The sequence below is a fragment of the Bison bison genome, unplaced genomic scaffold, assembly GCF_000754665.1.
Source record: "Bison bison bison isolate TAMUID 2011002044 unplaced genomic scaffold, Bison_UMD1.0 scf7180017864491, whole genome shotgun sequence".
Taxonomy (NCBI): Eukaryota; Metazoa; Chordata; class Mammalia; order Artiodactyla; family Bovidae; genus Bison; species Bison bison.
Window position 1 is genome coordinate 22,304,553 of NW_011495050.1, and position 14,681 is coordinate 22,319,233.

Genomic DNA, 14,681 nt, shown 5'->3' on the forward strand with positions numbered 1-14,681 from the left:
GTTACACAACCAGAATGCATCTACTACTTTGAAAAGGTCAGTGAGAAGATTTTAATTATATTTTAGAGAAACTTACTGAGAACAGACACTATTGAATATGAATAGCAAATGAATGAAATAAGAAATGAGGATGACTGAGCACAGTATATATTAAATGCTTTCATTCTACTTCAGTCCTAACCTTTCCTTGCTATGATTCAGGGACAACTGGAAAGATGTGGGAATGGTCCCAGTGTGGTCTGGATTGCAATTTATTTGTGGATAAATCAGACATTGCAGCCTTCAGTGCTTCATAGTCTTTCATGTACCATGGACCTTACATTTTTCATTTCTAACTTTTAAGACAATAAAAAAATACAGTGCTTTTAAGCTGGCTTGGTCACAAATACTTCTGGTAAGAAAGAAATAAATCATTTATTTTTTGGCCTAAAATTCATACTTCTCAACTACAAAACTGCTTCTTTATCTCGTCAACTACTGTGCCCAAACTGACTATACAATTAGTCCCAGCTGCCACTTTTTAGTAAGCAACTGAGTTGCATACAGTTTCAGGATTTACTTTATCCCCTATACTACCCCTCTAGCCCCACTTCTTCCCTCCAAATTAAAGTGGAAAAAATGTTTTCCTTTTGCTACTTTTACTTTCAGAGCAGAGTTTCTGGCTTCAGTAGCAGTTTCTGTAATTGAAAATGGTTATTCCCCACTTTTACCTTGTTTTTTCTCTTCCTCTCCTCACATTCCTTCTACCTACTCTTTTTGATTCAGTGTGAAAAAGCACCAAACAATATAGGCATGGTAACAAAAGAGGACAATGTAGATGTCACTGCCCATTAATTTCTCACCTCTCCACTCGTCAAGGACATTCAGTTGCCAGGTCCAGGCTCCAGGTGTTGCTGTCTGAGAATCTTCAGTGGCACTGTCTCTGCGAAGTTGAACCTTGGCTTCTATTACTTTTGGTGTAGCATTTCTGCCACCAGAGCAATTTTTTTTTTTTTTTTTAATAAATTGTTACCAATGACTTAATGGAGCACATCGGAATCACCTGTAGGGTTTGTTGGAAGACGTATTTCTGGGCGCCATGCCCAGAATTTCTGATTCAGTAGGTCAGTAGAGTCAGAATTTGCGTTTCTAACAAGCTCCCAGATGCTGCTGGTTCCGAGACTACACTTTGAAAGCTACTACTTGGATGGTTTGCAAAACCTGATGCTTACTCTGTTCTTCCACTACAGCTATGTTAGGTAAAAAGAAATTTGGGAATGAACAGTTTTAAAGAAGTCTGTAGGAACACGCCTGAAGAGGTAGACAAGAACACTTTGGGGCATAAAATACTTAGGCTTAAATAATTTGTTGTAGCACTTTCTTTAAAATAAGGCAAGAAACCAGAAATGTACCCATCTCTAATGGTTCTTGAAACTTTTTGCCCCTACATAATACAAACCTTCAACATTATGCAGTTTTAGATGTTAACAAGTCATTGACATCTCTCTTGCCCCTTTACTGTGACTTACCAGGTACTTTCTGCGCTGCTTTGACATTAAGGCTTCCACTGAGGGTGGATAAAGATGCCAACAGGCATGGTTTATTAGGATGGGGGACAGTTTCCACGGAGACCACAATCTGAGTAGTATGAACAGAAATTTTTTGAAAGCAGGAAATCGTTCTCCATATGTTTTCTTGAAATGGAATCTTTTGTGCTCCATCACCATGAACTTTAAGCTTGGATAACTTCCCACGGTAACATTTGGAGGCTGGAAGCGCATCCTTACTCAGCACAGTGTCTGACGGTGCTGAGGATGCTTTGCTGTGTACATTTTTTATCTTCTTCAAAAAATGGTTTATTTGATCCAACTTGGTAAAACTCAGGTTTGCTTTCAAAGGCTTTGATATATCCAAGTTGATGTCTGCTGTAGAAGTGAAAAGGGTAAGAAAATTACTGAAGCTCTCTTATTGCAAATAAGCCTTTACTTCCCTGTCAAACTCCTATTTCAGTTTCCCGACACCTGTACTGTGGACTCATTAGGATGCCAAGATGTTATAATTCTTTTACTTACCACCTATTCTTTCCATGTAGTTACTTGAAGGAACACTTTTCCTGCACTACTCTCTTGCCTACATTCCTGTTCCAATCATGTGACTGTCTGTTCCTAAAGACTGAAGGCCACACATGGACATCTACCCTCTACCCTCTACTTGGAGGCAAAGTTGAGCAGCCTTTCCAGTTTGTTACTGGACTGACATTCTTCCTTCTGGGGTTAAAAGGACCTGCCTTAGTACCCAGCACAATGTTTGACACAAATACTGGTATTAACAAATAATCTGTCCAACTGATTAACTGAAGTAGCCTCCCCACCACTGTCTGATAAAGTATATACACAAAAACGTTTGTTTCTCCTCTTCAACCCGCTAAAACCCAGAAAAGTCCCTACATCTTTCCCTGCATTCTGTGTTGAACAAGTTTCAAATATCTCATCCAATGTAACCTGGATAGACTGAGATCTCTTAAACTCCATTTTACATGTATCACACACCAGATGTCGTCCTTATCTGTCACTTAATCAACTGACATTAAGACGTTTCTGTTTTTGCGTTCTTGCTTCCGTTTCTGTCATCAATAAGATGTAAGACTATATGGGTCGTGAGAGCAGAGTATGGCACTCATCTTTATACCCAGTGCCTGGCACAGTGCGTTTCTCATATGTATGTGTTCAGTAAATGGCTGAGTTTAACTGAACCTAATTAAGTATTCTTTTCACTGGAGCCTGATATAATACAAGACATAATCATAGATGAAGCTAGGAATAGCAAATTATCAAGCAGACAAAGCTCATATTCTGTTTTCAACAGGAGGACCTCTGTTCATCTTCTTCAGATTTCAGCACCTTAGAGTTTCCTCCTGGCTACCCAGGCTTGCTCCTGGTACCATTCCTCTTGTGTGTCTTTCCTTGGGTTTCTTTAATCAGACTAAGCAAAATTCTGAGAGAACTGCTTCTAGCTAACTGTCCACTGGAAAGGGTCAGACAGTTGAGTCAACCTTCTGCAATATTAAAATATTCTCTGTTCCCTATATTTATTTAAGCAGGAAAAAAACACCCTAATTTAAAGAAATTATTTTTAACATCTTTATTGACATATTAACTCACATATACATACAATTTACCTATTTAAAGTGTACAAATCAATAGTTCTTATTATACTCACAAGATTGTGTACTAATCACTACTATCTAATTCCAGAACATTATCACCACCAATGGGGGAAGAAATTCCCATGCCGTTTAGCAGTCCCTACTCGTTCCCCACTTCCAACCCTCAGGCAACCAATAAGCTAATTTCTATCTCTATAGATTGCCTATTCTGGACATTTCATATAAACTGAATCACATAAAATCCTGCTTTTTGTGTCTGGTTTCTTTCAGTTAACATAATAAAAATTTTTAAGGTTCATTTGTGTTGAATCATATGTCATCAGTACATCATTCCTTTTTTTATGACTGACTAATACTCCGTCATGTGGATATACTATAGTATACTGCTTATTCATTATCAGTTTGTGGACATTTGGGTTGTTTCTACTTTTTGGTTATTAATGAATAATATTTCTGGGGCTTCCCAAGTGGTGCTAGTGGTAAAGAGCCTGCCTGCTAATGCAGGTAGACCGACATAAGAGACACAGGTTCGATCCCTGGGTGGAGAAGATCCCCTGGAGTAGGGCACGAGAACCCACTCCAGTGGAGAATCCAATGGACAGAGGAGCCTGGTGGGCTCCAGTCCATAGGGTCACACAGAGTCAGACACGACTGAAGTGACTTAGCACACACGGATAATACTGCTATGAATGTTAATATGCAAATTTTTATATGAATGTTTTCAATTCTTTAAGGTATCTACCTAGAAGTGAAATTGCTGGGTTATATTTGATTACGGCAATCCTAGTGGGTATGAAGTGGTATCCCATTGTGATTTTGATTTGTATTTTCTTAATGATTAATGTGGAGAAGGCAATGGCACCCCACTCCAGTACTCTTGCCTGGAAAATCCCATGGACGGAGGAGCCTGGTGGGCTGCAGTCCATGGGGTCGCTAAGAGTCAGACACGACTGAACGACTTCACTTTCACTTTTCACTTGCATGCATTGGAGTAGGAAATGGCAACCCACTTCAGTGTTCTTGCCTGGAGAATCCCAGGGACGGGGGAGCCTGGTAGGCTACCGTCTACGGGGTCACACAGTCGGACACGACCAAAGTGACTTAGCATAGCAATGATTAATGATGTTGAGCATTTTTTCATATGCTTATTGGTGATGTGTATATATTCTTAGAAAAATGTCTATCACCTTTGTTCATTTTTAAATTGGGTTTTTTGTCTTCTTCTTATTAAATAGTATGAGTCTTTTACATTGATATATTCCAGATACAAGTTCCTATCAGATATAGGATTTGCAAATATTTTCTCCCATTCTATGAATTGTCTTTTCAATTTCTGTGATTGTGTCATTTGCAGCACAAAAGATTTTAATTTTTGTGAAGTCCAACAGATTATTCTGCTTGAGCTTCTGGTGACATCAAAAAATCATTGCTTTATCCAAGGTGATAAAGATTCAGTTACGCTTTCTTTTACAAGTTGTATAGTTTTACCTTCTTACATTTAGGTCTATGCTGCTGCTGCTGCTAAGTTGCTTCAGTTGTGTCCAACTCTGTGCGACTCCATAGACAGCAGCCCACCAGGCTCCCCCGTCCCTGGGATTCTCCAGGAAAGAATACTGGAGTGGGTTGCCATTTCCTTCTCCAATTTAGGTCTATAATTACTCTCAAATTAACTTTTGTGTTTTGTGTGAGGTAGGGGTTCAACTTAAATTTTTTTTTGCATAGGGAAATCCAGTTATACCAGCATAATTTTTGAAAGGCATTATTTTTGACTTGCAGAACAGGTTGGTGGGCAAAATATTTTAGGGTACTGCATGATTCAAATGACTCATACATTGTCCTGCTCTGCCTGCAAAATTTTTTATGTGGGCTTCTAAATTTTGTGACCTCGCAGAAAATAATACCACCTTTTACCACAATGAAAAAAATGAGCAATCTTAACAGATGATAGCAGCAACAGAAAAACTAAACAAAGCCAAAGTGGAAAGAAGACTCAGATACTGGGGCCAGAAGCTATCTGCTTTTGCCTGGATTTATGAGATTTAAACTAAGGGTCAGAAGTAGCCATAAAAACAATTCACTGACCTACTCAGGAGTTTGCCCAAATATCTACCTAATCAACTGCTGAGCCTAAGGGATCCACTTTCCCTGACTGTAGATTGGCAAAACATCCATAGAATGGTATGCATGAGAGCTGCTGAGTGCTATCTCAACATGGATTCTTGTATCTCAGATATGGTGGTCCCAGGGGCACAAGAAAAAACAAGAAAACCCAAACTATTTATCTTTGGTTATTTGCGTAACTTGTCCTTTTAGACTCTTTGAGTCATTTCTTCCCGAAAAACCTTTCTTGATCACTGTGGCGGACTGAGAGGCCTCTCATTCATTGCTTCCAGAATATCCTGATTGTGTCATCATCAGATATCTATTTATTTTTATAGCTACTGCTTAGAGTCCAGATAACTATGAGCTCCTGAAAAATAAGGGCTGTTCTACATCTTAATATTCTGAGTGCCTAGGTGGTGCTAGTGGTAAAGAACCCACCTGCCAGTGCAGGAGATGTAAAAGATGCGGGTTCAATCCCTGGGTAGGGAAGATTGCCTGGAGGAGGGCACATGGCAACCCACTCCAGTATTTTTGCCTGGAAAATCCCATGGACAGAGGAGCCTGGCAGGCTATAGTCCACGGGGTCACACAGAATTGGACATGACTGAAGTGACTTAGCATGCATGCACAAGTACAAAATGGATATTTAATGATGTAATGAAGGGGGGAAAAAAAAGGAATGGATTTTTTCTTCCTACTTAACTCCCACAGGCTCATCAAGTCAATTCATCCAGAACAATCCATCACATCCTCTCATTGTTGGTTCTTCTTGTTGTTTAGTCACTAAATTGTGTCCAACTCTTTTGTGACCCACTGGACGACAGCCCGCCAGGCTTCTCTGTCCATGGGAATTCCTCTCACACATGCTATGTTCTCTGTCTCATTTAATAACTCTAATCTACCAACTGGCTCAAATAAAAAAATCTGACTTTTTGACTCATTTCATTCCCTCTTTTCCTGGTCCAAATCTACTCAATGATTAAGTTCTGTCAATTTTATTTCCAAAATAATTGCCTGAATCCAATCTCTTTCTCTCCAGCATTCCAACCACTCCCCATTTTTTCCCCTTCATGCCTTTGATATTCTTCAGCTAATATAAAGCCTCCTAAAGGTTTCTCTGTCTAGACCGATTCCTGTTAATCCAGGCTAAGGAGTAATTTACAAATGATTTGTTTCAAATGTGATCCTGACTGGTTTACTATTGCTTAAAACTGTGTAATGGCTTTTACCTATGGGATAGAAGATGAAGCTCCTTAGAATGGAAAAAAAAGATCCTGCCTTTTCTTATCCACAGCCATTGCCTGCCTCAAATATTAAAGCTCCAGAAATATCAATGAGTTCACAGAGCCCACATCCCCCAGCCCGTGCGATGTCATACCATTAGGCCTTTGATCACATCGCTCCTTGGTCTAATGTACCTTTTCTTTGCCTAATGCCTAATCTCCAGGAAAATGCTCAACATTTTCTCCAAGTTGTTCCACAAAGCTGGTCCTACATAAGTATCTTTTGTGAGATTATGTCTCCCACCAATAGAGAAGATCCTTGAGTATACATTTTTCATCTTTAATACCTAGTGTTGGGCCTCAAACTCAGCATGAAGCATTTATTTGGTCACTTCGTGTTGGAGCACGCCAGAACTCTCTAATCTGGTTCTGTGGGAGGCAGAATTCTGAAGATGACCCCCTTCTGTCAAGATTCCTATCCCCTGGTTATTGACTCAAACACTAAGCCAGGTACTGCTGTGCTGGAAGGGATTTTATAGGTGTGATAAACATTCCAGGTAAATTGAATTTAAGCCCAAGATTACCTGGTGGGCTGATCTATTACTGAGCCTCTTACAAAGTACAAGGAAGAGGCAGAAGGGGAAGTCAAAAGAGATTTGAAATGGGTCTATGATCTGTCATTGCTAGTTTGAGGATAGTAGGGATCATGTGAGAAGAAAAGGGTGCCCTAGAGGTGAGGGATGGTGGCACTGGGCACCACTAACAAGGAATTAGGGACCTGAGTCCTACCACCACAGGAAGTGGAGTATACAACAGATGCAATGAGTTTGGAAGTTGAATCTTCCACAGAGCTTCTAGATTAGAGCCCAGCCGAACTGACATCTTGATTTTGGTTTTGTGAGATTCTGAGCAGAGAATACAGCTAAATTCAAATGGACTTCTGACCTAGAGGATTGAGACAATAAGTTTGCGTTGCCATAAGCCACTGTATTTGTGGTAATTTGTAATTCATCAATAGAAAACCAATACAAATTCCATATGCTAATATGGAGTATTTCCAGTTTCTAATGTGATTATAAATTAAGTTTTAAGGCCTAGGAATGTTTGCCCTAGTTTCTTTTACCTTTTCCCTCCAAAGCAAAAAATTCTAATATAGTTTGCTTTTTCTCTTTGTTAGTTGCCAACTCCTTTTCTTTAAATATTATTTCAGGGTTCCAGGAAAGATGGAACTATAACATCTGGAGATATTACAGCTTAAAAAAAAAAACCCTACAAAGAGCAGCTATTTGAAGACTCTGAAAAGTAAATCGTAACAGGTAGATTGGCAAAGATGACTAAATTTCAAAATACCACCAAAATGGTTTGTTTTTTCTGGCAATATTCTATAGTCTGGGGCAGCCAAAAACCTGAAGGTGGGCATCAGGTGTGGATAGAAGGAGTAGTCAGAAAAAGCCTCTATTTCTGGCTTCAGTAATGGGAAGGGAATTCCTAATGCCCGTAGGGACTATGAAGATCCCTCATTTTTTTCTTCTTATTCTTGTACCACAGAAAATAGGAGACCATATATATACTTAAATCCATTTTATGAACCTATCATTACTGATACCAAAACCAGACAAAGATAACAAAAGACAACTACAGACTAGTATAGTATCCTTTAATTTCCCAAAGCAGTATCAAGAACAGTCCACATACATCATCATTAGGAATTAGAATAGTACAAATAAAAGTGACAATGAGATATCTACTAGAATGGTTAAAATAAAAAAAAAAACACTGACAATATAAGCTGCTGGAGATGATACGGAACTGGTGGGACCCTCATACATTGCTGGCGTAATGTCAAATGATACAGGCAATTTGGAAACATTTTAGTAGTTTCTTGTGTGTGTGTGTGTGTTATTCACTCAGTCGTGTCCACCTTTTAGTGACCCCCATGTATAGCACCCTGCCAAGCTCCTCTGTCCATGGAATTCTCCAGGCAAGAATACTGGAGTGGGTAGCCATTCCCCTCTCCAGGCAATCTTCCTGACCCTGGGATCACACTTAGGTCTTCTGTACTGCAGGCAGATTCTTTACTGTCTGAGCCACCAGAGAAGCCCCTTCTTAAGACTTATATGACCCACCAATTCCAAGCCTAGGTATTTATCATAGAGGAATGAAACTTATAATCACATAACTACTTGTACACAAATGTTTAAAGTAGCTATATTCATAATCACCAAAATTGGAAACAACTTCTATGCCCTTCAATGGATGAATTCTTATATGGCACATCTATAAAATGGAACACTACTCAGCAATGAAAAGGAATGTACTACTGACAGATGCAACAAATCTCAAGGATAGATGTGACTTAAAGAAGCTAGTCTGAAAAGGTTACATGCTGTATGATTAGATTTGTATGACATTCTCAAAAAGACAAGACAAATAAAAATCCTAAAGTGACGGACAGCAGTAATTATCAGAGATTGGGGCTTAGGGGCGGAGAAGGCAATGGCACCCCACTCCAGCACTCCTGCCTGGCAAATCCCATGGACGGAGGAGCCTGGAAGGCTGCAGTCCATGGGGTCCGCCAAGAGTCGGACACGACTGAGCGACTTCACTTTCTCTTTGCACTTTCATGCTTTGGAGAAGGAAATGGCAACCCACTCCAGTGTTCTTGCCTGGAGAATCCCAGGGACAGGGGAGCCTGGTGGGTTGCTGTCTATGGGGTCGCACAGAGTTGGACACGACTGAAGTGACTTAGCAGCACCAGTAGCAGGGCTTAGGGGCAAGTGTGATTACAAAGGACTACCATGAGAATTTAAGGTGGCAGAACTGTTCTGTATCTTGACTGTGGTAGTGGTTACATGAATCTATTCATGTATTAGAATTCACAGAACTATGTACCAATGAAGGACATTTTAATTTTTTTCTCTTTTATTTAAAAAATAAAAAAGAAACAAAATTCTTTCAATGACTTTGTCATATGCATGACAGGACAGTTTTTTCCACCCCCTTTACTTTTTACCCTCACATGTAAAGGGCTGGACTGTGTGTGCCCTTATGTCTAGGGGAGGCCCACTTTAGACCTAAGTGTTAACCATCTGTGTACTGGGCCAGTTTTTCAGGTTTACTTTCCATTCTCCATGGCCCTTCCAACAGTGTAGTAGAACACCTACACTAACACCTTTAATGGTGAGATCAGGGTGCCCTTTCTGCAGAAGGTGAAAAAGACACAATGCTACTCCTAAATGTTACAGAAGCCATAGGATAATTTCTAATCTTACTGACACCAAATACTGTGGCACATGAAAATTAGAGGCTTTAATTAAATAGTGAGACTAGAATCAGTTAAACCAGTAAAACTGAAAAGCACAGGTCAGTTTGGCACCATCTCAAGTAGTTTCATTAGGAAAGAGAATATAGTCCTTCCTAGGTCATGGCTCATATTACAAAATAAGTTTTAAAAGAAGGTTCTTTTTTATCAGTAAAAGTCAAATGCTGATAATTCAGAAAAATAAATGTGTATTAAAAGCTAGAAGCTAAATGTGTATAAAAAGCTAATCATATTTGTGAATTTCAACTATGAATCTATTTGAGTTACATTATCAACCTTATTCTACCAAATATGAACTTTAAAAAGTTTAAAAATCAGAAAGATCAATTTCCCAAAGGAACATCAATAATAGCTCACAATATTTATTCAGTACAAGTTTAACAGCTCAAAATGGGTTAAACTTTTTGCGCTGTCTCCTGCATCTTCTGCACTGCAGGCGGATTCTTTATCACTGAGCCACGGGAGAAGCTACATACAAAGCACAGTCTACGCACAAAGCACAAGACAAGTGTTATGTTAACTTTTTGTAAGAGACGACTAGATATTGAAAAGATTTAAATAATTTCCATTTTAGATGGTTTCTGTATGTCTGTCTGCATACAGTGCAACCTTTATGCATGGTTGCCCTCCGCTGGCCCACAAAGTCCCCCACTCTCAGCCCCCCAGAGCTGGAGTGTTGAACCACATTCTTTGCAAAACACAGCCTGTTCTATGTATAAACAGAGGAACTAGAGCAGTCCATTGGACACGTCAGACAATACTGCAGGTCAAGAGCCCCCAAAGCAGAGCTTACAATGAAGCTATTCCTTTCAAAGTACCAGGTCCACGAAGAGATCTGTAGCATGTACCAGAGTGAGAAACACCACAAATGCAACAGCACTCTTTATTGCTTATAAAGTCCATCAACATGTGTGACTCCTTCAACTAAAATCACAAGCTCACTGTCACATCTGATAATTAAACAAATGTGTAGTGTTATTTCTATTTCCTAGTATAGAATTAGACTTTGACATCCTTTAACTAGTCAGGTACTTTTGGGGGTAGAAAATTACTGTCATTATTATAAATATTTGTAGTTTCATAATGGTAGGAAAACTTATTTTTATAAATGGGAAAACTATGCAAAAAATCTGGTATTTTAAATAAAAAATTGAACAATGATTTTCTCATCTTTTATACTTTTAAAAAATGATGAAAAACATTATCTTCACTATTAAGATGAAAACATTAAAGAAATGGACTATAAAAGTTTTACTCAAAAGACACAGTTGTAACTATATAAAATGATGATTTACAAGAACTGGAAATATAACTAGATAAAGAACCAGGCATAGATTGTTAATGTGAATTTTATTCCACATTTATCCAATTATTATCAGATTCTTGTTTTAAAGGGTTTAGAATTTTTTTTTCTAATCCTCAATGAACTTTAATAAATGGATTATTTTCAATGTTTAGATTTTAAGAATGTGTAGTAATAGTGAATTTCCCAGCTGAGTCATCCATTTTTCTGCCAGATCTAATTTCTCACCATCTCCAGAACACATTCTGTATCTTTAAGTTACCAAGTAAACCCATGCCTGTCAATTATTAGACCTTAATTACCCTTCAAAACTTTCCTAAAGCTACCAGGAAACAGAATGATGGAATGATTATTGAGTTAAAAGGAGATTAGACAAATACAAATAAATTATACTTATTTTATGCTTCCATCACCCTAGGAGATGACTTAATAGGGAAAGGAAAAGAATCATATTGTAATAATGAAATCAGAGAGGGAATTCAAGCCCCAGAGGTGATTCCCCTAAGTTTATGTTAAAGCACACCTTGTGGGGGAGCAAACACCAACTGGAAAAGTTTCCTGAAAACTGTTCCAGCTATTTTCTCATTTAAAATGTTCCAACTTTACTTGACCCATTAGTCATCATATTACTTACATTTATGATGTATTTTGAAATCTATTACCCAAAACCCAATGGATTCAATATGGCTTGTTATACCCAAATCATAACATTTATGAAAGAAAAAATTCTTTGTTAAGTGCTTCTTCCTTTGGAATTTTATTTGTAAAAGACAACTTTTTTTTTTTTTTTAAGACAAGTTGGGCTTGTGAGGAAAACAAGTCAGCGGCCATGGTGGCTATGTACAGACATAGGAATGACTGCCCCCCTCCACCACAGTAAATACAAATCAAAGAACAAATATTTAATCAAACTTGACTTTATGTGTTATTGTAACTCTAAATATTTTTTATTATTAGGTCATGATTCATAGTACACTTCTTTTTCTTATTCAGCAATTCAAATTCAGATTTTTGTTAGTGTTCAAGTAAAGGTATTCATGATGATAATGGACAGTGGAGACTGAGTATTCACAGGTGTGAGAGCTAGAAAACTTGGAAATCTGCCCTTGACAATGAGATCAACATGTTTTCATTGAAGGTGTGAAGTGTAAAGATCTCAGTGGTGGCAGACATAAGTGTGTCAGTTAACAGTGGTACACCAAATGGAACTGGTTGTAGGCTGACACATGCACCGCTGAGGAGCCTCAGAGACATGACTGACATATGCCCTTGGGTCAGCCAGCAGCAGTTCATTGTGCTTATCACTGCGAACTGGGCATCATTATTACTAGCATAATTGCTCATGTACATATTCTTATCATCAAGCATTGACTTTTTTTTTGACTATACTGTCCTACCCCAAAAAATCACAACACGAAAGTTCTGATTAAAGGGTAAATGAATGGGTTTTCTAAAATGAATTTATCAAACTGAGCTCATCTAAATGAGCTTCTCTCCCTCTAAGTAGCTATCATAGAACACTAAGTACATTCCATTACTCCAATCATTGTGGCAGTGTTTTTGGTACTCATTTCCTTTTTTTTTCTTCCTGTTTTCAATGATGGCATATACTCATCCTTGGAGACAGCATATCTGAATTTTAGGAACAGCCAAATGTTTTGATACAAGGAAGCAAAGATTCCAGACTGAGGAAAGATTAAAACATAGAGAAGCCAATTTATAGAGACTACAACTGCCAATGAGGAGACAATTTGAGCATTATTAAAAAATAACGAATTCAGAGTAACAGCAAATAACAACTATTGATAAATGGCCAACAAGGGAATATTTAGAAAATTAACTCATTTCTCCCCAGTTTTATTGATATATGATTGACAAATAAAATTGTAAGATATTTAATCTGTACACTATGATGACTGATGTACACTATATACTGCAAAAAAGCTCCCCCCCATCTGGAAAACCAAACTTATTTTTTTTAATGGGTAAATAAAGGGAAAGAAGTAAGCATTTATCCTACCTTTCTTAGGTAAACAGTTCTACTAAGCAATCGAATTAAAATGTTAGTTTGCAACCTCCAATGACTACGTATTTAGCGTCCGTAACTATTAACATCACAAGAAGAAACCTTTAGACATTATGTGACTCCTGATGGAACAATATAAAACCTTTTATAAAACAGTCTTGCTAAAAATAAATAAATAAAATAAACAACCTGAATCAGATTGAGCCATCTACGGGTTTATATGCAGGAAATATACAGAATAGGGACAGACAAAATTCAAACTGTGTAAAATTTACATGATAACTGACTTGGTTTCTTTAATATATTTGAATCATGCTCCCTGACTTCGGACTATGGTACAAAGCTACAGTAATCAAAACAGTATAGTACTGACACAAAAAGAGACACATAGACCAAAGGAACAGGATAGAAAGCTCAGAAGTAAACCTATGCATTTATGGTCAATCTAAGATAAAGGAGGTAAGAACATACACTATGGAGAAAAGACAGTCTGGGAAAAGTGCACAGCTGTGTAAAAGAATGAAATTAGGGCACTCTCTAACACCATATATGAAAATAAACTCCAAATGGATCCAGTTCAGTTCAGTTAAGTCACTCAGTTGTGTCCGACTCTTTGTGACCCAATGAATTGCAGCACGCCAGGCCTCCCTGTCCATCACCAACTCCCGGAGTTCACTCAAACTCACGTCCATTGAGTCAGTGATGCCATCCAGCCACCTTATCCTCTGTTGTCCCCTTCTCCTGCCCTCATCCCTCCCAGCATCAGAGTCTTTTCCAATGAGTCAACTCTTCACATGAGGTGGCCAAAGTATTGGAGTTTCAGCTTTAGCATCAGTCCTTCCAAGGAACGCCCAGGGCTGATCTCCTTCAGAATGGACTGGTTGGATCTCCTTGCAGTCCAAGGGACTCTCAAGAGTCTTCTCCAACACCACAGTTCAAAAGCATCAATTCTTCAGTGTTCAGCTTTCTTCACAGTCCAACTCTCACATCCATACACGACCACTGGAAAAACCATAGCCTTGACTAGATGGATGTTTGTTGGCAAAGTAATGTCTTTGCTTTTGAATATGCTATCGAGTAGCGTCTTTTAATTTCATGGCTGCAGTCACCATCTGTAGTGATTTTGGAGCCCCCCAAAATAAAGTCTGACACTGTTTCCACTGTTTCCCCATCTATTTTCCATGAAGTGATGGGACCAGATGCCATGGTCTTCGTTTTCTGAATGTTGAGCTTTAAGCCAACTTTTTCACTCTCCTCTTTCACTTTCATCAAGAGGCTTTTTAGTTCCTCTTCACTTTCTGCCAAAAGGGTGGTGTCATCTGCATATCTGAGGTTCTTGATATTTCTCCCGGCAATCTTGATTCCAGCTTGTGCTTCTTCCAGTCCAGCGTTTCTCATGATGTACTCTGCATAGAAGTTAAATAAGCAGGGTGACAATATACAGCCTTGACGAACTCCTTTTCCTATTTGGAATCAGTCTGTTGTTCCATGTCCGGTTCTAACTGTTGCTTCCTGACCTGCATACAGGTTTCTCAAGAGGCAGGTCAGGTGGTCTGGTA

The 14,681-nt window shown here is 38.6% G+C and overlaps 1 protein-coding gene across 7 annotated transcripts in view; it reads right to left on the bottom strand.

The window, feature by feature from the left end:
* VPS13B (vacuolar protein sorting 13 homolog B (yeast)) overlaps window positions 1–14,681 on the bottom strand; it is an 805,833-nt gene that overhangs the window by 180,938 nt on the left and 610,214 nt on the right. For all 7 annotated transcript variants that reach the window (XM_010863525.1, XM_010863528.1, XM_010863522.1 and 4 more), the window contains exon 36: window positions 1,509–1,904. In XM_010863525.1, the coding sequence (XP_010861827.1) occupies window positions 1,509–1,904 (396 nt within the window). The remainder of the gene's footprint in view (window positions 1–1,508; window positions 1,905–14,681) is intronic.